The sequence below is a fragment of the Tetrao urogallus genome (genome assembly GCF_951394365.1).
Source record: "Tetrao urogallus genome assembly, chromosome: 1".
Classification (NCBI taxonomy): Eukaryota; Metazoa; Chordata; class Aves; order Galliformes; family Phasianidae; genus Tetrao; species Tetrao urogallus.
In genome coordinates, this window is record NC_136813.1 from 85,353,888 (window position 1) to 85,377,706 (window position 23,819).

The 23,819-nt window shown below is 42.5% G+C and overlaps 1 protein-coding gene across 1 annotated transcript in view; it reads right to left on the minus strand.

Moving 5' to 3' along the window:
- PDXK (pyridoxal kinase) overlaps nucleotides 1-11,290 on the minus strand; it is a gene marked incomplete at both ends in the record, with an annotated part of 39,800 nt that extends 28,510 nt beyond the window's left edge. The window contains one exon of the mRNA XM_079550492.1: nucleotides 11,198-11,290. Within this exon, the coding sequence (XP_079406618.1) occupies nucleotides 11,198-11,290 (93 nt within the window). The remainder of the gene's footprint in view (nucleotides 1-11,197) is intronic.
- Between the last annotated feature and the right edge of the window lie 12,529 nt (nucleotides 11,291-23,819).

Consider the following 23,819-nt stretch of genomic DNA (forward strand, 5'->3'; position numbering starts at 1 on the left):
TATGATAACAAAAGAGAATAAATAGAAGGCTTACCCCTATCCTGGGCTCACTCACAAAACACCAGCAGAGGCAATCTCCAGAAGAGATCCATCCGCACTGCTAGTCAGCTCTTCAATACGTCTAGGAGAGGTGCAGCCAGGCTCCACCCCTTCCTGCAGCACAGGTGAATTGCCTTCACCTGTGCTCCTGTGGCTGACTCAGTGCTCGCCTCAGGTGATCAATCAGAGGTTCAGGCTGTGACTCAGCAGTTCCCATACACTTACCAAGTCATGAAACCCAGTTAGGTCACACTGCTTTCACTTAGAACTGATGGGGAGGCAACTTTATTGCACATCAGCAAGCAGTCTGATCCATCACACTTCACAAAAATCTGTTGCCTCAACTTAAATGATTGGCTCTGCAGATAAAATATTCTTGTGGAGAGGCTGAAAAGCGAGGAACCGTGACAGAAGCTGGGATGTGGTTTTAAACCAGTTCTAAAAGAGTACAGTGTGTTCAGACATTTGTGTGTATGCACTCCTCCTCCCGGTCCAAACAAACTGCTCGCGCTATTGGAGGGTTTCTCAGTTGCTGGGCCCCTCATCCATACAGGCAAGTTGTAAAGCAAAACAAGATCATCACAATCTAACCTCTAAATCATTTTATATTTCCAAACCCTTTCTAACCACTGTGCTGCCTTCTAGGGATGTGGAAGACATATGGAGGACTCATCATGCTATCTTAAACACAGCACTACTACAGATTTCAGTGACAGAAGTTGTGAAAAATAAATGCTGTTCCAAACACTGAACATTTCCCTCCCTAAAGCACTAGGAGATGAGCATAACACTCATCCCATTCATTTGAAACAATATTATCTGCCAACAGTGAATAAGAAATGGCACCATCACTTTACAAACCTGCCTGCTTTAGTCAGCATCAATTGACCTCATATATGACAACACCCCGTTCCTCCCACACTAAGAATACAGCTTGGAACAAGACCTTGGTCCCTTCCGTGCCTGAGAAATTTATGATGCTCAGACTCAAGCACACTGCACTATACATCCTCCATCTGTGTGCTGCAATGTCTGTACAGGGCTGTATCATACCTATGGTACTGTACTTCATTATTCAGCCGCCTGCAGTCACCTGCTGCTGCAGTAAACTACATCAAATTCATCAACCTTCTATTTTTCCACAGAAAACACTGGCTTTCAATGAAATCCTTCCACTATATTCAGAACAAAACATAGTGCTTAATTTTCAGTAGTTACTGGAAGTACACGACAAGCCCATGGGCTCCACAAGAAGGGAAAACAATGTCCTCAAATTCAAGAGCCAGTTAAGCCTTCAAAGTAATGGGGCAATACTTGCTTTGTATTACTTTATACGCAGAGTGTCATTTTAAAGAACAAACATGAATATTTAAGAGGGAATCCTACATATCAAATGTATATATACAAATACAAACATATATACACATTTTTATTAAGCCTAAGAATGTGGAGTTCATGCCAACACAAACATCTTAACTATGGCTACAGATTTTAATTAACAAATATTTAATAAGCGCCTAATAACAGTCTTCTTTGCCTCCACAAGTACAGTTAACATAAGGAAATTCAACAGCAAGGAAAAGTGGCATAAGGCATTTGAACAAATCGTTTTGGGCCACACAAGAAGCAAAAGTGGATGGGTGCATTAACAGACTGGTCTGTGCTCCACGCAAGTGGAAAGCACCTGAAAAACACGACCCACCAACCCACGAGAATCAACATGTAGGTACTAAATGGAAAAGCTGCCTCACTCAGGACTGCACAAAGCACATCTGATTAACTGCAGGTGGCCTTTATTGCAGACAGACCAGAAAATTAACCAAAGTCTCAAAGAGCCCCCCTCTATGGTCACGTTTTCTTTCACAGGACCTCTCACTCAATCACATTTAGCTCACAGCTGGCTTTGCTGCTGGTAACAAAATACATATATGGGTTTATAAAGTTAGGATTTTCTGTACAGGTTTTATAGTGTAAAGACACACTTAAAAAAAACTGGTTACCAACACTGGGGTAGACAGAATTAATAAAGAATTTTCAAGAAATCTTGCAGGGGGTACACAGACTGCTGAGTTAGCACAGTATGTGTACAGATCACAAACTGTATTAGACAGTAATAACTGTGTTTGTTTACAAAACTCCAGTACCATATAAATCAAAACCATTCACCTATTATTTTTTTTCAGCTATATTAAAACTGAGTTTAAATTGAAGTCATTAACAGCATTAACATTAATGCCATGGTTAAAATTACCCCGTCAAACAAGCTAACTGAGTTGGTTGCGTTGTTCTTCCTTTTCCTTCTGCTAAGCAATGGGGGTACTACTTTCCAGTAAGAAAGCCTCTGCATCAGGACACAATACACTCTGAAGTACTTACTGTCTCCCAAAGGTTCTCATACATAGGCAGAAACTTATGCCCTACATGAGGCATGCCCAACGCACTGCCCACAGGCTGCACGCAACCCAGCCCAGCACAGTCTGCACTGTGGTTGCCCACTGCCCCACGCCACCATGGCGGCTGTGCAACAGTGACAGTGGGTCACTATGGCTGGGGCAGATTTTTATGAGCATGGCATGCAGGCTCTTGTTCACTGCTGGCAAAAAAGGCACAGGGCTAATCACAGAATCATAGAATCGCTCAGGTTGGAAAAGACCTTGAAGATCATCGAATCCAACCACAGCCTAATCATACTACCCTAACTCTAACAACCCTCCACTAAATCATGTCCCTGAGCACCACATCCAAACGGTTTTTAAACACATCCAGGGTGGTGACTATGATAAAAATGTTGTTTTGTAGCTGAGAATTTGCTCTATCGGGGTGATCATGCTCTTTGTACCAGTTTATTTTCCATGGAGATAAATAGGAGGCATTACTTTTGGGGCAACCTACAGATAATCAACCCAAGACAATGTCTCTTCACTCAGTGCAGCCCAGGGAAGTCAAAACGTTGGACACTCGTGTACAAGCTTTTGGAAATTTGTCTTCTATGGCCATCACTGTCATTCCAGTGAACACCACTTCTTGGAACATAAACATAGCTTAAAAGGCTGAATTTCTGCAATCAAACTAATTCAGAGCAGGAGAGAGAGAAAGGTTTTTCCAGTTGTGGCTTGCATCTGTGCCAGCTCTTTCACTTAATTGCTCTCCTTACATTTGCTACAGAATCACAAAACATACATTGTACTGGATAGAGAAAATTAGAAAAGAAGTTCAGTTTGGGAAAAGGAACGTGGGGAAAAGGCAATTAGTGAAGCAGGAACAATGGCTGGCGTGGGCTGATAAACTGAACTAAAATCACTATTGACTAACCCAACCTTCTTTTCTCTCTCTGAACTTATCAAGTAAATAACAGGAACTCTGTAGGTATAACAGAGCTGTATTTTAGTACAGCATTTGACAAAGTGCTGCAAATCATGAAGGCACTCGAGATATTTTGCCAAGAGAAAAATACAAAAGCACATAAGCTGGCTTAGAAACAGAGGTGCTGGAGGTAATTGCTGATGATTCATTAATGCAGAGCCAGGTACCAAACAGGCCACTTCAAATTCTAGAGTTAAAAAACAGATCATTAAACAACAACCAATTTAAAAAAAATGTACAGCATACGACCTTGAGAAAAAGTTAAGAAGTCATGAAGGCAGGCATCAGAAACACAGGAAAGGCTGTAACAGATACAATACATGGTGTTTGGACAGTTCCTGATACTTACTAAAAAAAAGAGGCACCTTATAAAAACCCACACAAAATACACAATACAATACACAAAGCCTACCAATACAAAAATCACAAACATAAAAACAAGCTACCCAGTTAGAACTGCTCACCCTCACAGCAAGAGAAGGATATTATTTTGGCATTTTTCTCATGGGTTCATACCAAACATGTAAGTTCAAAAAAGGAGATTCATCTGGAGTCCACAGCAATTCTATATATGGCTGTTTGGTTTGCAAGCAGCATTTTACAGGAGTATCATCTGCCTGCAGCATTGGTTCTTCATAACCTGTAACAACTGCTGAAACTTCTACACCCATGACTTTTGTTGCTGTAATTGAATTGCTTCAGTCTACTGTAGGGGTAAATAGTGAATGACTGAAACTCCAGAGTCTGGTTCAAGTGAAAATCCTGACAGAAAGAGGCCTAGCAATACTGTGTCCAGTCCTTTTAGGTCTAATTTGGTCTTCATGAGTTTTACAAATTCAGGATCTGAAACACTGCCCAGAGACTTCATTACAACTTCCAGGAGAGTGCCAGGTATAAAGCCATTCTCCTTGAGGTCACAAATTAGTCCTGAAGGCTCTTCAGGAGCAACAATGGTCAGTGTCCTTGGCAAAATACCGTGAGCTGCCTTTTCAAATATTCAAAAAAAAATTCATTCAAGCTTACTCAAACAAATAACCTCCTGTGCCTTCAAGATGTATGAGCCCATCAGTATTACTCTATGCATTACACCAGTTCACTTTGGGATCAACCCAACTCAGAGTCAAAGGATTCGTAGCACAGATGCTCAATTAACTTTCCTATGTGCAGGAGGTCACGCTATCCATCTGATGGGAACAAGCGATGGATGAGCAAGACAGTGATTTATAAGGGCTAACGTAATGGAAGACAATGAAATATTTGTCTCCTCCCTTTATTCTTTCCAGTCAAGAACAAACACATGAAGAAGAACGAGGTGGTATTTTAAATACCCGACTGCCTTCCCTCCAAGAAATATGTTTTCCCTCCCACATCCTGATTTACTTACTAGGTAACAGTAAATTTTGATACTGACTTCAGATGCAGAAGTTACTGTTCATCTGTAAGTCAGAACCCAGGAGGAAACAGTTTTAAACTTAAATAGAGTAGATTTAGATCAGGTATTAGGAAGAAATTCTTCACAATGACAGTGGAGACATTGCCCAGAGAAGCTGTGGATGCCCCACACCTGGAGGTCTTCAAGGATGAATGGGGATTTGGAGAGACCTGGTTTAGCAGAAGGTCTTCAAGATCTTTTCCAGACCAAATCATTTTGTGATTCTACGGATCTATGCTTCTGAAGAATAGAACCTGTAGGTTCACAGCACATTTCAGATTCATCCTTTTCATGTTACTTCCTTCTGCACTTGGATGCAATTTGACTAAAACATCATGCTAGTTACTGCAAACTCTTGCCAACTGGAATTGTGCACAGTGTGCTACACAAATAAGTTTACAAAAACTAATTAGGAGAGGCAGACACACCGGGCAGCAACAGTGCTGAGGCATGCACTTAATCTCATCTTTTCTTCACTGAATCAGATTCACAGAAGAAAAAAACAACATATTACTTCCTCCTGATTTTTATTTTATTTTTAATCCTACTGCTTACATATTTTGGATAGCTAGTTCTCTCGCTGCCACTCCATTAACAATACCTGGCAAGCACATTATGTGCTTTCAAAGTGGAGCAATTCTGCAAAGAAGATTTGTTTTATCCAGCACATACGCTACATTTGGCCTTCTTAGGTGGACTGTGAATGGATCTCAGTCTCCTACCACCACTTTAGATGTTAATCTGCAAGATAACAAATATCTGTAAGAACAGAACAGGACAACTTCCTGAAAGATGTGTCACATTTGTAAAGATCACATCCAGGCCACTATGAGAAAAGTATGAAGCTTCTGTAAGAACAGTTAAACATCCTCACCAATTCCTCCAGAACAAGCAGATGTCTTAGATCAGAGTGTGCTTTGAGGAATGTTTCCTTTGGAGTCGATACCAGGTGCAGGAGCCTGGGGCTTGTTCTCTCCCTGAGCCACAGTTACGTCAAAAAGAACTGTCTGTGGGGCTGTGCAGTGAACTGGGTCAGAAAACTGACTCATGAGATAAATAACTCGACAAAGAAGGAAAAAAAAAAGGTTATTTATAACCTGGATGGCTTTTCAGAGCAGTTAACCACATGGTCTCACAAAACAACTTTCCTTGAAGAATTGACGTGGATGGAGAAATAGCACAGGTGGAAGAACCAGCTAGTGTTGGGAAGGAAGGCTGTTGTAAAATACATGGAGACACCATATAGAAATTGAGAATTTATCCAACATTTGTTTCTATTATAGCTTGTTTTCACTGTCTTTCCACTTTCCAGAAATCGAGGAACAGAATCATCAACGAGCTACAAAAAAAGCACTGTAAGATTCAGGAAGAAAACCAGTGATTCAGTGTTAATTCCAAACAAATAAGTTAACAAACAATAGAACATTTAAGGCAAGCATCAGAGCAAAGATAATGGCTATGTCATTCTTGGTTGAGATTTCCATCCCATGTCCCATTCTGAGAAGTACTACTGTTCCCCTTTTCTCCTGTGAGACCAATTGCAATCAGACTGGAAGGGTTCCACCAACCAGAAAAATCATTCACTTCTGCTTTCAGAAATCACTACAGCTCAGAATGTATCTACAGCTCAGAAACTGCACCTCTGGCTTTCATTGTGCCACAGGGCAGGCTCTACCATTTTTCAGCAAGTGCTCTATCACTAACTGTAGCCAACACGTTCCTCTGGCAAGAAGTGCCAGAGGAAAGTTGTTTTTTAAAATGATTCACGTTAGAGGTTGTAACTAAATTGTGTCTCCTGCTCTATTTTTAATTGTTGCAGATGTTAAAGAACTGGAGCTCAGAGACATGGACGAATTAGCACCAACAAAGTCCTGAACAGACATCTGAAAAACATCAAGTAGTTCAGCACAGCCAAATTTCAGCTCAGGAACACCTGCTATCACAAGTTATGCCACTGCTGCCAAGCTACAAGATGATGTGCTAGTCTGGCTTCTGCAGGGGCACGCATCATCCATCAAATGAATCCTCCTGGTGCACTTCAAGTGTTATGCACATCAATTACCTTATATAGTTGGAAGCTCCTCAAGAAAAGATCATCAGTATTTTGGGATGTAAATATAAAACATAAAAAGAGACAATTCATTACAAGGGAAATTTTAGAGAAGTAACTTTGTATGTCATTTATTTTTCTAGTGCGTATCATTCTATTGTATTAGTATCACAGAATCACTAAGGTTGAAAAGACCTCTAAGATCACCTAGTTTAACCATCAGCCCATCACACCATGCCCAGCTCTTTTTGGGTGATTGCAGAGAGCAGTAAGCTCTCCCTTGAGTCCCACTTCTCCAGACTGAACAATCCCAGTTTCCTCAGCTGCACCCCATCAGACTTGTGCTCCAGATCCTTCACAGCTTCACTGCCCTTCTCTGAGCACACTTCAGGGCCTCAATGTCTTTCTTGTAGTGAAGGGCCGTAACATGAATGTAAAGCCCTAATTCTTGCTTCAGATGAACCATTTAGGACAATCTTTGGACATTACAAACAGAAAATGTATTCTTTTCTCTTTGCAATTATTTTTGAAGAGTTCATTTTTTCAGCCTTTGATCTACAACAAAAACAGGGGTTGGCCAGTAAATACATTTCCTATTGTTATTCTGTAAAGGCCTTTGATTGATTCATCCTTCTTCTGACTCATATAATTGATGCCATAGAAGTAATTTTTGAAAAGCAGAACAAGCAGTCATCTTAAATAAGAAATACTCCTATTCCTACTCTTTCCCTGTACAATACTTGGCACATTTGACTACATTGTTCAAAACAAAAGATAGAAAAAAAAATAAAAGCCTGAAACTTCTCTTTGCTATGGCACCAGATAATCATTAGGAATGGGTTTACAGTGATTTTGATCTCATCACATGCAAGCAAATTCTATCTGTGTCTGAACAATGCAGTTGGAGACTATCCTTAAATGCTATAGAAATCACCAGCTATGCTGGCCAAAGTTGCTTTACCATTTCTTCTTACAATAAAGAAGGAACTAAAACCACAGGCCTACTGTCTGTGGAGGAAAATCACTGAGGACCAATCTAAGAAGCATGAGAATCACCTGTCTTTATTAACACCCAAACAGACAGCTATTTTCATTCTTCATAAATGAATTTTAAAAAGAGAAACAGAAACCACCAAACCAAAGGCTTTTTTATTCTGTACTAGAGGAGCTGTTTTGGTGGCATCATACAATGCAGGGAAAACAATTTCAGATGCCAGAGCCAAACAACACATGGTATTTCTCCATGCTTTTAGTTCCATCTCCAAGGTAAACAGACATGGAAAAGGAAGTCAAGAACTAAATCATAACAGAGACAACATTATCCCAAATTCTGTAAGCATTAGGGCAGATCAAAAGCAAGCAAACAAACTCGCCATCATGTTCCATTAGCATATCAAACGCAGAGTAAGAAAACAAAGTACAAGATTTGGCTGTGATAGTTACTTACACATAAACAAAAATCTGCAGCCTCTGGCTTGCAGACAGTATTACTTAGCCCAGTGGACCAAATGTGCATGTCCACTGCCCACGTTGAACCAGCTGAGATCTTCCCTTGTCTTTTCCTTGCCCTTTCAAACTTATTTGGAAACTCACAGCAGCACAAAGGACTGAACATATAGCCTGAAATACTCACTCACAAGTGCTGATTTTCTGATGGGTGCCCTATATCAATCTCAAATCCACCTACTGACAGAGACGTTCCTGGTGACCAGGATGAGGTACCTCCACAGAACAGAAACATGTTCATCTCTGTGAATTCACTCTGTGGTTTGTGGAGGCCTCTCACTCCCTGCTTGCCAGCATCGCAGCCTCTGCTTATTGCCATACTTACCCACATTCTTTCCCACCTGGAAGGTCAAGTAGGAAAGGGTAGTCAAAATGATATTTAAAATTAACAAACAAGAAATCCCTCTGGGGAAGAAAACACTGACAGTAATATAATGCTAAATGTTGTGTGTTGTAATGAATATGTCTATTTTTATTTCATATCATGAAAACTATGACAAGTCAAGTAGGAGACACATCCTTGGATTAAAACAAGTCACCTAACTAACAATAGCAACTCCCTAACACTCATTTTACCACTATTCGTAAATACTGGACAAACCTAAAGCTTTTCCTGATATCAAAGCTATTCAGGTTACACAACTGGGAAGTAACTTAGGACTATTTTAAGAGTAACTCAGAATCACCTTCAGAAATTTTAAAGGTAAATAAAATCACGCAAGCAAAAGCTATTGAATCTTTTGATACAATAATTCAAAGCATAGCTGAGTAGACTTTGCTTCTCTGGAAAGTTACAGAGCTATAGAATACTCTGAGTTGAAAGGACACTACAAGGATCATAGAGTCCAACTCCAGACTCCACACAGGACCACCCAAAATCCAAACCCTATGACTGAGAGCGGTGTCCAGATGCTCCTTGAACCCCAGCACTGGTGGCCGTGCCCACAGCCCCATGCAGCCCGGAAAAGGAAATGAAGTTCCACTTGTTGGAAACTTGCTACTTCTGCTCTTCCACCAATACTAAGGTGAAAATAACTTCTTAGTAAGCACAACTTAATTAGAGGCTGCCAACGTACAAATTTCCAAGTGCAGCCTGGAGAGACAGGAGAGCTGTTTTTTCCTCCACCCTAGCAAATTCTGTCTGCGCTACACACTGAGGAGCAACAGAGTGTAATTCTGACAATCTCCCATGCAGAACCAGCTCTAAGTCACTTTTTAACTACCATAGTATTTAACTGTATCATAGTCCAGAAGCAAAAAAGACACTTTCAAGGACCAACTTGTCAAGTCATACAGAGGCTCATAAGTCAGAGGAAGTCTGAGTAACAGAGCAGTAAAGAGATCCTCTAAACCAAAATTGAAAAGCCTCATCATTTCTGAAACAAAGATTACTGCAAAGCTTTTTGCTATCACAAAAAAGGCCTGGGGAGAGGAATGGGAGCACAATTTAGAGATTATTCATTGGGAAAAGATGGACGGACAGCTGGTCTGCAGATCATGACAGCCTTTCAGGTATGGGTCTCCACATACACAGATTTTTCTACTAGACGTTGATCTCCTGTGTACATCACCCCAACCATGTATTAACTTTCAGAAGATATGTTTACATCTTAGCTGGCTGATGCTGCTGCTAGGGGGCTGTAGAGGGGTGGCCAGCAGACAAGCGGAGCTATTGTCCCCCTCTGCCCTGCTTTTGTGAGGCCCCACCTGGAGTACTGCATCCATGCCTGGGGCCCCCAGCACAAGAAGGAGTGGAGCTGCTGGAATAGGGTCAGAGGAGGCCATGAAGATAATCAGAGGGCTAGAGCACCTCTTCTACAAAGACAGGCTGATGGAGATGGGCTTGTTCAGCCCTGGAGAAGAAAAGGCTCACTGGAGACTTCACTGGGCCTTCTAGTACTTGAAGAGAGATTACAAACCTGAGGGAAATCAACTTTTTACATGGGTATACTGTAATAGGACCGGGGGAATTACTTTAAACTAAAAGTGTTAGATGTCAGAAGGAAATTCTTTCCTGGAGGGGGTGAGGTGCTGGCACAGCTGCCCAGAGAAGCTGTGGTGCTCCATCCCTGGAGACGCTCAAGGCCAGGTTGGATGGGGCCCTGGGCAGCTGAGCTGGTGGGGGGCAGCCCTGCCCATGGCAGGGGGTGAAAGCTTTGAGCTCTCTTCCAACCCAAACCATTCTGTGATTCCATGATGCGTGGCTCGTTCCAGGCCTGGTCTCAAGCACACCATTTATCAGCACAGACCATCTCTGGTGTGTAGTCAAGTGCCTTTATAAAGCACAGACAACCCATGTCACAACACTGTGTTATGGCAATGAGATTCTTAAACTGGAAGTTTCGTGCAACCCCATCACTGCAAGGATCTCTTTATGGTAAGCAGCCAGATTGTATCATGAAGGCATTTCACAAACCACACACCAAAGCTCACCCCAGCGCACATCAACAGCCACCATACCTTAGCAGGAAGTCGGCACCTGACGGTCATGGAAGGACAAGATTCACTTACACCCACGCAAGCCTCACGCACTCCCTCAGGGGCCCTTCTACTACCCGCAGGGCGAAGCTTTGCCAAACTCCACCACCGCGGGGCGCACCCCCCGGCCAGCACAGGTCTCAGCGCGGGACACCACATCGGCGCCCTGCACGCCGCGCCGGTGCTCCCGCAGCCGCCCGCCAGCAGCACCCGCCGGCCCCTCTCCTTCGCTCCGCGGCGAGGAGCTCGATCGTCCCCCGACCTTACCCACCGCCCGCGACAGGACGAGGCCGACCCGCAGCCTCACGCACCGAGCAGCGCTCACCCACCTGCAGAGGAAAGGTGGCCGCCTTGTTGCCAACGTAGCCGCGTACGACGTGGCTCTGGATGGACAGCACCCGGCACTCGCGCTCCGGCTCCATGACTGCAGCTCCGCCGCCAGCCCACGCTGGGCCGACACGGCGGCGGCGCCGGGAGCAGCAGAAGCGGCAGCGGGAGGCGGGGCGCCGGCGTCACGCGCTCGCCCGCCCCTTCTGTCACCCTGTTCGGGGGAGGGAGGCGGGGAGAGCCGGGGGTCTGTGGACGCGCTGAGCCGCGGCTGTCAGGCGATCGGTGTGGACGCCTAAGGGCCGCCTCTCGCGGCGCGGCCGCAATGGCGGCTGCGGTGGTGGTCTGCTGTGCGCGGCTGTCAGCGCCGGGTGACGCCTGCAGGTTCTCGCCAGCCCAGTGTCACCCGGTCACCCACTCCTCCTGCAGTGTTGTCACACGCTTCGGCCGCACGCTGAGCCCACAGCCCCTTCTCCAGCAGCGCAAGCTGCCCATGGCTCTGTACCCCTTGTTCTAGCCACCTTCATTGCTTCACTGTGTAGCACAAGGCGCTCGGTGCCTCATGAACGCTTCCAGCACCCATAGCTCTGCCAAACACTGGCCAGCACGCAGGTGTCAGCCACTCTGCCCTTCACATTTCCACCTGCCAGCTACCATTTGCGATCAGCACTCCACAAAGCACAAGGCTTGACGCTTCACCAGCACACTGCCATGGCGAGGACAGTGCACACGTCATAGAATCATAGAATCATTAGGTTAGAAAAGACCTCTTAAGATCACCTAGTCCGGCCACCAACCTACCCCCACCGTGCCCACTGCCCACGTCCCTCAGTGCCACATCCACATGACTCCTGAACACCTCTGGGGATGGTGACTGCACCACCTCCCTGGGCAGCCTGTGCCACTGCCTCAACACTCCTGAGAAGAAATGCTTCCTAATGTCCAAGCTGAACCTCCCCTGACAAAACTTGAAGCCATTCCCTCTTGTCCAAACACTGTTATCTGGGAGAAGAGGCCAACTCCTACCTTGCCACAGTCTCCTTTCAGCTGGTGATAGAGAGTGATAATGTCTCCCTTGAGCTTCCTCTTCTCCAGACTGAACAATCCCAGTTGCCTCAGCCACTCCCCATCAGACTTGTCCTCCAGATCCTTCACAGCTTCACTGCCCTTCTCTGGACACAATGCAGGGCCTCAATGCTTTTCTCGTAGTGAGGGGCCCAAGTTTGAACATAGTATGTCCCACCTGTCCCACAGCTCCTCAGGCACCCAGAAGGTGCTGTGAAGCCAGCAACACCATTCACAGCCACCCAAACCACTCTGCAATGGCCCACTGCTTGCTGCACTGACAGGCCACACGGCTTGCCAACAGATTTTGAAGTGAGTGCAATTGTATGTTATTGACACAACCCTTCAGAGAACTGCCAAAGAATAAAAGATGTGTTGGCTAGCAAGTGCTGCAATACATCAGGACGCTGCTGAGATAGGAGTTGATAAAATGCCTGGGAGCTTCGTCTTCCTCTGGCCATTTGTCATTACTGACCATCGTGGGTTCAGTCAAAGATCATGTCACAAGGAGAAATCATGCCTGATGCCTCTTGTTCTTCTTAGTGGACAGCTTTAAATCGAGTCTGAAATAGAAAGATTATTTCTCAGAAATATTAAATTATATTTCCTCATGTTATCTAGTGGTGAATGAAGGAACATTCTATTCCTTTCTCTGTCATCACTCCAGTTGCAAAACACAGAGCTTGCTGTAGGCTGGCTTTACAACTTAACAGATTCTGCTTTTGTTTGCAGTACTTAATGTTTGACAACAGGATACAAAATAACCTCCACAAAAATCTCATGTTTTTCCCTTTGCACTAACTACTGACACTTGTATGAATTATTTCTCAGATGAGTATTTGAGGTGTTTGTCTAAAAGGAGTTGAATTTGCTGCGAAGAAAAAGTGCAGTGCTTCTAAAGGTTTAATTAGTGCTACCAAACAACTTACATTCCAGTGCAGTTAAGGCTGAGGCTTATATCTCCATCATCTATAAATGGAGGTATTTTCTAATTTTATAAACTGGTGCATATCCTTGGAGTGTAAGGTCAGAACAGTGATTCAAGTTGATAATAATCTGCGTCTTGTATGCTCAAGATACAGCAATCTGGCAAAACATAACAAAACAGCGTTTCACATGAGGAGGTTGTCTCAATGGAACACAGGTCTGTGTGGCAAGTTAAGAGCATATACTGGTTTTAAACTAAAAAAGAGGAGGTTTACATTAGATGTCATGGAAATTCTTTTCACAAAGGGTGGTGAGGCACTGGCACAGCTGCCCACCGGAGGCACTCAAAGCCAGGTTGGATGGGGCCTTGGGCAGCCTGAGCTGGTGGGGGGCAGCCCTGCCCATGGCAGGGACGAGATGATCTTTGAGGTCCCTTCTAACCCAAACCACTCTGTGATTCTATGATTCAGTTTGTAGTCACATATCTTCACTCTTCCTCCAGGCTTCCTGTTTTCATACATTCAAACCCACTTCCTATCCCTCCTTTGCAAGACTCAACGCCTGGATTTCCTCCTCTCATCAATTTAGTATACCTAGAGCCAAAGTTGATTGCCAGGTTTTAACCTCTTTCACATTTTCTTCACTTTTGTTTTTGTTTTTGTTTTTTTTGTTACAGTCTTCTGTTTTTTCATCTGATTTGAACTATTCTATCCTCCCCATTTCTCTTTGGCAATTCCACTGTTTTCTTTCTTTCCATATTTCCTAAGTGTGTGTTCTTAACTATGTAGTCTCTGTTTCCAGTAATCACTCTTAAACTACCATCATTTTTATTCTCAATTTTCTCTTCCGCTTCTCCTTGTCCCATTCCTATCTGTACTCTCAACAACAACATATCAGACTCTTGTCTCTCCATGCTCAAACCAGGCAGCTGACTGGTATCTATTTTACCCTAAGGCAAAAAGGAGAATAAAGTGAGGTTCCAGCTTCCATTTGCTGTGCCAATATGAGGCAGGAGACACGAGGAGCAAGATTGGCAAGTAAAGTCTGCTTTCATGAACTCTGAAGAGCTTAAGGCAGTACTTGTAACAGACCATAGACCATCAGATTTTTTTCCTCTCTAAGTCTTACAGAACTGTGTTAGAATTTGAGCTGCTTTTCCTAAGTGGAGCAAAATACACATTCTTGACATGAAAGCATCATCTTTTCCCAAGTAAGCAATCCTAGACTTCAAAGCATAAGCTGACAACTTATTAAAAAAAAAAAAAAAAAAAAAAAAAAGAGTAAGGTATCTTCTGCCTTCTTCCAGCTTTATGGGCACTTGTTGGAATACAGATGTTGTCCTTTTTTTCTGCTTTTTCTCCCCCAGCACTAAACTGTATTCCTTTGGGACACAACTCAAATAACATATCTCATTGGTTGCACAGTATTGCTGGGACAGACTCAGCCTCTCAGAAGGCAGCTGTGCACTGACATTTCTAGTTTGTTTCTGTCCTTATAGAGTCTGCCCTGGCTGTATAGTTCCCTTCATACATAGTGATATACAGAAGATGTCAGGAAGTTCTGGCACTTACAGCTGTTGGTTCTAAAAACAGCCTGAGCACGTCTGACATTCTCACCGAAGCAAGTTCCTCCCCCAAGAAGGAAAGTACACCTCATGCATTTATTAAAGCCTGACTGTGGGTTTTGTATGGCAGCTATTTGACCACGTAGGCAAAGCAAGGAATATGCCCAGGGAAGCCTGATATAGCAAGCACAGCTGATAATAGACTGCTTGTACACGTGAGCAGAGAAACTACAGTGTGGGTAGCTGTGCTGAAGCCCTCCATGTGAAGGCAGTGAGCCTGCAGATGCAGAGCTCTGCCTTCCCCTGCAGCTGCTGACAGTGTTTCTTACAGGGCAACAAACACATACTGTTTCTCCAGGGAAATGGAGAAACCCTTTCTATGCAGGATTACTGCAATCTTCTTAATATTCTGAAAGCAGTCCTCCAACCTCCTAACAGTCTTTATACCCAGGAGGAATAGCTGAAGCCTTCCTTTGTGCTCTAAGCAATGTATGTATATGTAGAGGGTTAAGCAGTGGAACCTGCACACGCAACCAAACGTAAGCAAGGGGATGACTCAACAGCAGCTGAATATCAAGCACCACAATTTTTCAAAATATGGTGAATTTATACATCTGTACACTAAAGAAGTTGCCACAAGTAAAGCAAAGCCCACAGATCAGTTCTTTCCTTTCCAGAAAGCAGTTCATCTAAGTGTGATCAGCCAGTGTTTCTGAGCAGTGTTTTTTTTTTTTCTTTTTTCTTTTTTTTTTTTTTTCAGATTTTGCTCCATTTATTGCTTAAGAAGTAGTCCCCTTTGTCAGGAAAATGAGTGTGTCAGAGGAAGTAAAACTAGACTTCAACTCCACAGTCACTATGCATTCTGCTGTGCTGTCCTCAAGCCTGCTCTCTCTGAAAACAAACAAAGAAAATCAACTCACAAGTACTCTGTCAAATCTAGGGGCTACTAGGACTATGCAGAGAGCAATACCAATTTAATATGTGACAGGGACCTTCATTAGAAGAGGAAAAAAGTCCAGGTCAGATCAAATGTAAGCGAACAGGGAAGCTATCCAAAGCTCCCCACTACAGCTGCTGCCACGGTACTTGCTGAGATGACACCTCAACCTCCTGACCTGTCACTGGACTCTGCATGGAGTTTGATGCATGGAGGTTTTTTTGTTTTGTTTTGTTTTGTTGTTGTTTGTTTTGCTTTTAAGTTAGCCTGTCCCTTCAAATCAGTTCTCCTCGATTAGAGCAGAATATTGTCAAAAAAAAAAAAAAAAATTGTGAGTAGTCAATCATGATTTGATGAAGAGCGGATAGGCCAGAAGACAACAGTTTACCAACAAATGGCTATGTTCCACAGATGTTTTTTGTTCTTCCTATACTCTCCTTCTACACTTCTCCTTAATCCCGTCATTGCACCATAAAGCAAAACAGACCTGGAGTAATGCAAAAAATCGGCCAGCCAGCAGTTCACATCTTTTCCTACCTTATCTTTGCTCCTGAGCAGACAGAACAGCTTTATTGGCCATTTGTTGCATGAGCTGTACCTTCCAAGGTCTGTCTTGCTACCTTTGGAATTCCAGTGGACAGGGCATAAAGATGTTGTGAGATCACAGTGAATAACCAGCTTAGCATGAGACAACAGTGTCGCAGCATTGCACTGAAGGTAATCAGCTTTTAGACAGCATGAACAGAAATACAGCCTGCAAGACATATAAAGTAATCCTTGCTTCATATTCAGCCTTCATAGGGTCTCTAGTAGAGTATTGTCAATATTGATGCACAACCTTAGGAGGAAATGGTTTCTGTATCATAATAAAAGGGCAACTCCAGTAACAACCTACCAGTACATGTAGCACACAGCTACAAAGATGAAGGGAATAAAATGATGTCCATAATGGAGGAGTTACTTCCATTACGCAAAAGATTGTGAAAAGCACAAGAAGAGATTGCTTTGGAAGATTGCTTTTATCTTCAGTTCATTTGTTTTTGCATAACTAGCGGAAGAAATATTTTCTGAATGTTACTAGCTGTATATTAATTTTGCCTTGGAGCAGAGGAACAGACATGTGACCATATAGCTTGGATTTTCTGCATAAGCACAGTAGAAAAACTATGGGGCTGCCAAAAATATGAAGCACTCAGCTTGATCAGAGATGAACAAAGAGAGGGTCTTCAATCAGATTTTGTATCTTGTTTATGGAAATGATTAATGTAGTCAGAAAATGTCAATAATGGCAGGAAAGCCATTTTCTCAGCGAAAGAAAGCAGATGATTGAAAATTGATTTTGCCATCACACCTGTTCTGCACGGTGAAATTAGAATGGCTATTCCAAAGCATTTCACAGAGCTCCCATCTCCAGTACTAAAAGATCAACTGCTTTGCAGAAACCTCACGTGATGTTAAGCCTGCAAACTAGCAAGGCTGATATGCATTCATCTTTGGTGAAAAAGCAGCCTGCAGAAAAACTGTGGGACTGCTTCTTCTTTAAGCACGATTGAGGGAAACAGTATGGCAAGCAGTAAATAGTAAATATGATACATATAATTCTGTACTGGAAACTGCAGTCTTCTCCTATCACTTTTGAAATTTTGAACTGCCTGGCCTTGTAGTGATTAAAAAATGGTCATAATTAAGAGAGGAGGTGATCAGAAGAGCACAGTGGAGTATCCATTCACTTCTACCTCTGATTTGAATCTGCTCTTTATCACTGACTTGCAACAACTCAATATATTCTGATTCTTTTCACAACAATATCATCCCAGTGGGGCATGAGGGAGGAGAATACGAAACATCTCAGCTCCAGATGCTAGGTCCAGCCTTGCAATCCTCACGTGAACTGGTGTATCAATCAAAGTGAGTTGAATAATACACCAGTGACCGAATGTCACAATGGGAGATGGGCCAGCAAGAACAATTTTCTTTAAAATAATCACTGTCACAAGATAAAGTTCAGGACTGTATAGTGTGGGATTCTTGATCCTCAACCACACCTCCTTCAGAAAGATCAGGCTAAAATTACTTCTTTTTTAAAAAACAATGCAAGATCACTTTGCTGTGAAATCATCAGCTGAAATATCCCTTGTATTGGTACAGTTCCCAGTAACTGGACATGAATATTTCCATAGGTACTGTTGCCCGCATATTTTGTTTCTAGTGTCCATGTAACACCATTGTGGAGTTAATCAAAGGGAAGCAGAAGGCCTCCTTCAGTTTGCTAAGAGAGCTGTAGTGCTGAGGGTCAGCTTGCAGTTTCATCCTGGATGCTCATGCTTGTGCCTTCAGGATCCAGGCTGAATGTTCTTACCACCTGTTACCTGATGTTGGTGAAAAGTAACTCTCATTATTAGGTGCTTACTCCCAGTTACCTCTTTTTAGTGCTTGTTTAATAATTCATAGAATCAGAATCATTAAGGTTGGAAAAGACCTCTAAAATCACCTAATCCAACCACCACACCCATTCCCACCATGCCCATTGCCATGTCCTTCAGTGTCACATCCTTGAACACCTCCAGGGATGGTGACTCCCCGACCTCCCTGGGCAGCCTGTGCCACTGCCTCACAGCTCTTTCTGAGAAGAAATGTTTCCTAATATCCAACCTGAACCTGCCCTGGTACAACTTGAAGCCATTCCCTCTCATCCCACCACTGTTATCTGGGAGAAGAAGCCAAACCCCACCTCACTACCACCTTCTCATTCACCAGGGTTCACGATGTAGCAGAATAAATGCTCTTTGCATAGATAGCTCTTTGCCAACCACTAGCATATTTGCAGCAGCAGACAAAACTCTGCTTTGGCAAGCAATGAGGTAGGACAAGCAATCAGCTGTGGTGCAATACAGTACGACATGTGGTCACGATAATAGCATTACAGCAATGCACACAAATGTTTTCATTTTGCTTTCAAACCAAAAGCAAAAGAAGGAAAAAAAAAATGTGCTATTTCATTGCTCTGAATGATTTGATTCCACAGGCATTTCAGTACCTGATTTTTAATATTTAACCTTGAAGCTGCGACACAACGTAAATTTGTTTTATAAAACACAGCTACAGCTGGAAAGAACAGGGCCTTTTCTGGCAGCAGGAATAAGGCTGGCTATCATGAATTGCCTCTCTCAGCAGCTTGTCCTGTCTGCATCTCGCGTCACGTGCTGTCCTTGTGCAGTCATGAGTCACTTGCTTCAAATCTCACTGCTCAGGGGAGCATCCTGGGGAGCAGTATTTCTTCCCTGGGGTAAATGTGCACATGCAGCAGTGAGAAGCCAGGCCACCACTGTGCTCTAAGCAGAACAGATTTGCATTTCAGTTCAATCTGCGGGGAAGGGAGTACATGGGATGTTGACTAATACTGCATCTATTTTTAGTCCTGTTACCTGGGTAATGGTAATTTCACTTTGTTCTTTTCTTCCAGCTATTACAAAAGATTTTCTACTTTAACTTAACATTTACTGAATCAAACTATCTAGTTCTTCCAACTAGCACTGGTTCACTAGCAAGATGGTGGTAATAGAGTACTGATTTCAGGAGTATAAGAGATGTTAGTTCTGTTCTAAGCTGGAAACCCCTTTCTAATTTGCCTGTGTGATCAAGGGACAATTCTTAACACTATTTTAGCTTTCACCACTGTGACTTATAGCAACCACTACTCTACGTAGTTTTTAAGTTGCCCAGTTTTTTCTTTCTTGGTACAAAATTAAAATGGTAGGATGAAATTAACAGACAGTAGCAGGGCCAATATTTTATAACAAAGTTTCCAAATTTCACCAGGAGTTTCAGTGTGATCCAGGGTTTGCTGGATGCTGCATTTACTGATACAGTGCATTCTTGGTTTAGCACTAGTTAATATATTAAAAACAAAATGAAACCAACCAACAAACACAAGAAAAACCCCAAACTTACATATATTCTTCTAGAATTGTGATTCACACAGATAGCCAAAGCTGTAGAAAGTCAAAGACTTTCACCACTGGCTTCTATTTTTTGGTCCATGAATAACAAACTGTTATTTCCTAAAACTGAAGATAAACCCAAATACAAAAATACAAATATGCAGTTCAAAGGCAGCAGCCTGCCCCCCAGATCTAAGAAGAGAAAAAAGAATAAAATCAGAATCTAAGTTTAGCATATCATCAGCAATGCAGTTGTGTGTAATCTACAGATTCTGGATGCAGGTTTCTGGAAAGGGAGAGCCAGAACACAGAGTGCCGTTTTCAACTCATTTCAGTCTTACTTAAGTGAAAGCAGGATATTTCATACAAAGATCATTTCTTTTGAGGATTTTCATCTTCCTGAAGTTGGTGTTCTGGAGTGAAAGAGAGAACTTTTGGTGTTAAAACTGCAAACACCACGTACCGTAAAACATCCAGCAAGATGCTAGCAGTTTTGAGAGCAAAGGTGTTTTTTTCCCCATGCCAGTCTCTACAATTAAATATGCTAAACTGATATAATAAAAATTGAAGATTGCATGAGGTAAATGGGCAAAGACTGTAAGAAGTTACCATTATACAGATACCTGAGCTGATCATGATGCATCATCAGCAGCAGCAAACCAACATCATTATCCATGGCAGGATAGAAATAATCAGCAAAAACTGCTTTATCATATGCAAGCTCTAAACGTGCCAATGGCCAACTGCAAATTTCTGAACCTGGCATTTGTATTTTTTCCTTTAGAACTGTACCGTACTCACTTACATTAGAAATTCATCTCCTCCCCCAAGGAGTTCATTCACTGTTCCCTGAAGTGAATGCATGCAGGGAGCAATCAGGAGCTTCCTGCTCTTGGCAAAGTGACAGTATTGGAGTTCAGGCCCTCAAAAGCCAGTTTTGCAGCCTGTGAACATCAAACATTTTCTTCCTGTCTTTCCAGAAAGAATGGATTTCTAAGGAACAAACACTGGGCACTCTCTCCTTTCTGTCAGTCTATCTGGAGCCAGTGCAAACCTCATGAATGATTCTTGTTCTTCCTTAGAAAGGGATTAATGACAGAAAGACTTGAGGGTTTTCTTTTCAGAAATTACTCCATGGCAGTACTCTGCAGAGACAAGTACACATATCAGATTGTACAAACATTTAGAGCCTTCATTTTATGGCAAATATCTCCCAGATGTTTACCACAGTGCCAAGGCCTACAAAAATGTGGCTCCAGAGTGCAATGAGATTGCTCCCTAAATTAAGGGACTGTGGGATTCAGCTCCCTGGAGAGCCCAGCTCTTGGCACTTCCACTTTTTTCACAAATCAAAGAGGTAGCATTTAATCCAGGGTTCTGTTCAAACTCACATTAGCTTGTAAAGAACAAAATTCCCTTAGCGAGAGCAATTTTAGGATCGCATCTTTTTCTAAGTAGGATCATGGAGCATGGTTAAGATTGGAGTCCAACCAACCAAGCCTCGATCAAACTAACATTTCCAAAAGCAGAAATACTAAGAAATTGTGTGCTCAAAAATCTTACTGGACTTTGGGGAGCAGTCCTCCTTTTTAAAATAATTTTCTTCTGACACTGTATGCAAATTTTTGTGTTGGGTATGACATTCAGTGTCTGGTTAGCCTTGTGAGTCTTCGTGGAAGGTCAGACAGAGGGAGAAATGCTATCAGCTTCTCAGTAACAAACACTGCAGGAATGCTAACAGGAGGCAGTGTCCTAGATTGCAGAACTTTTACATGCTGTCAAAAATATACAGTGAGCAGAATTCAAACCTTGCAGGGCTTTACTTTTATTCTGCAAGACAAACATCTGAAGGAGAAACGTAAACAAGCACAATTTACCTTAGGGTCTGTTACAGCCACTGGAGATTTTCTTTTAAAAGCAACTGTGAAGTTGGCTATCTGTTGGTGTTGAATCCAGAACACTGTGCTATTTCAAAAGAATAGCATAAATTCGTAAAAGAATGATGGCCCTACTAGCTACTCTTCTCCATTTAACTCTTCAAAAGGAGTCCAGCCATAACTGACTTGATTTTAAGCCCATGCCTTAAAGCTCAAGGACTTCTTTAGTACGAAATACTAAAGGATAATCAGAATAGTCAGAAATAATCAGGAAAGCAATATAGAGGTGGTAAAACCTGATGTTGTCTCTTAGAAATACATCATGGAAGGAGCACTACAGACCAGAGTCAGTTATTTCATTCCAAAGTCAATTTCAGTAAAATCATTCACATTCCAAGATGAAATTAACAGGAGTCTACAACAAATTTTGGGCTTTCTTAAATCTTTTTTTTTTTTAATTTTTCCCTCAGGAAGGGTTGTTCCTACTATGGCTGTAGTTCTCAAACAGATTATATTAATAACTTTGAAAGTCTCACTGTATTTCTCCTGCATTTGCTTGGTGAGAATAAAATGTAAAATACGCTCATGTTATTTTGCAGAATGTTGCCCAGAGAGATGTTTTCTGCCTTCTTAGAAACACCAGACAGTATGGATCACTGAAATGCCAACCCAGGTCCAACCTGCTTGCATGGATCACATAAAGAGCCATCAGGGGCATTGAATCCTGAAACAATCCCATGAAGCCTGTTCAAGATAGGCAGCACAAATTTCCCTGTACAGCACCCCAAACAAAGCAACTTAGATCCTATACCACAGGAAGGCTGCATAACTTCAGTGGAAATGCTAAGTCATGGCCTGAACCAGTGATTGAGCACCTGCTGGGAAGGCAGGACCAACCCAAGGGAGCTCAGGTGCTTGCAATGCACCTGAGTGACCGGAAGGGGTGCAGCCAGGATCTACCCCTTCCCAGACCTAAGTTCTTTACTATGAGAATGGTGAGGTGCTGGCACAGGCTGCCCAGAGCGGTTGTGGATGCCCCATCCCTACAGGTGTTCAAGGCCAGGTTGGATGCGGCACTGGGCAGCCTGGTCTAGTATTAAATGGGGAGGTTGGTGGCCCTGCATATGGCAGGGGGGTTGGAGATTCACTATCTTTGAGGTCCCTCCCAACCCGGGCCATTCTGTGATTCTATGACCTCATTTAAGGGTTAGCAGTGGAGGGGAGAGCACCTCTTACTAGAGATCCCTGCCTACCTAATGCCTTCCAAAGGTAAGCAGCTCTTTTCCTGTATTTCTGCCTGCTGCATTTGGGCTTATTCTCATTTGCTGTAGCCAAAGACTTTGCCACCCTGCCGTTATTGTCTCATTATAGCATTACAAAAATGTACTACAATAAGTTGTATCTTGGCCCCGTGGCTAAGTTACAGACAAGGATTTCCACCTGACAACATGTAGAATAAAAGCACATGCAATGGTTAATTTAAAGTTAAGGTTCATTGCTGTCACAGTGACCTTTGCTACTGTAAAAACATTCTGCTATCTAAAAACCTATGTATTCATAAAAAAAAAATGTGTAAACCTCTTTAAACACGTAACAATATCATTACTCCCACAGGACTTTAATTCATTTATATTTTAGTTCTACTGGTGCCATTTCTGAAAATTCCATGCCACTTAAAAAAGTATTTTGTATTTTTTTTATTGCTGCTTCCCAAGCACAGGACAACTCAGTTCCCAAGATGAAAATGTAAAAGACTGGAATTCTCTGTGTATGTAACACCTTTCTTCATTCTACTGGTAACAAATATGTGAACAGCTTTTAGAATGCCCATGTGCTGAATGCTTTGCAGCATACCTGGAAAACTGTACCACTGAAGTACACACTACCTGTATTATTGTAATATTGTATTAATATTATTGCTTCAATTACCAGTTCTAATTGTTGAGGAATTACTGTGTTTGATCTACTTTGCTTCTGCTAAGCAATTTCACAGCTGCTATCTACTTTATGACACAATTCCAAAGGTCAGCAGTTCGAGGCGTATGAACACCTTATCACAGCCTCACTCACTTCTAATATGTCAAAGTCTTCACCAGAATTGGTTACTCATACAAGAGACAAAGCACTGCACATGCAAGAATGATTTCTTCATACACTTTCAATCACAATCCTCCCATTTCCACATATAAATTTACCCAAAATATAATGGCCACAAAAAATAAGATGGTTTATTGAAGTAGACTAAATGATCTAATGCTTAGACACCATATTTCCACTAATAATGTTGTTGCAAGGGTACATAAATGACAATGG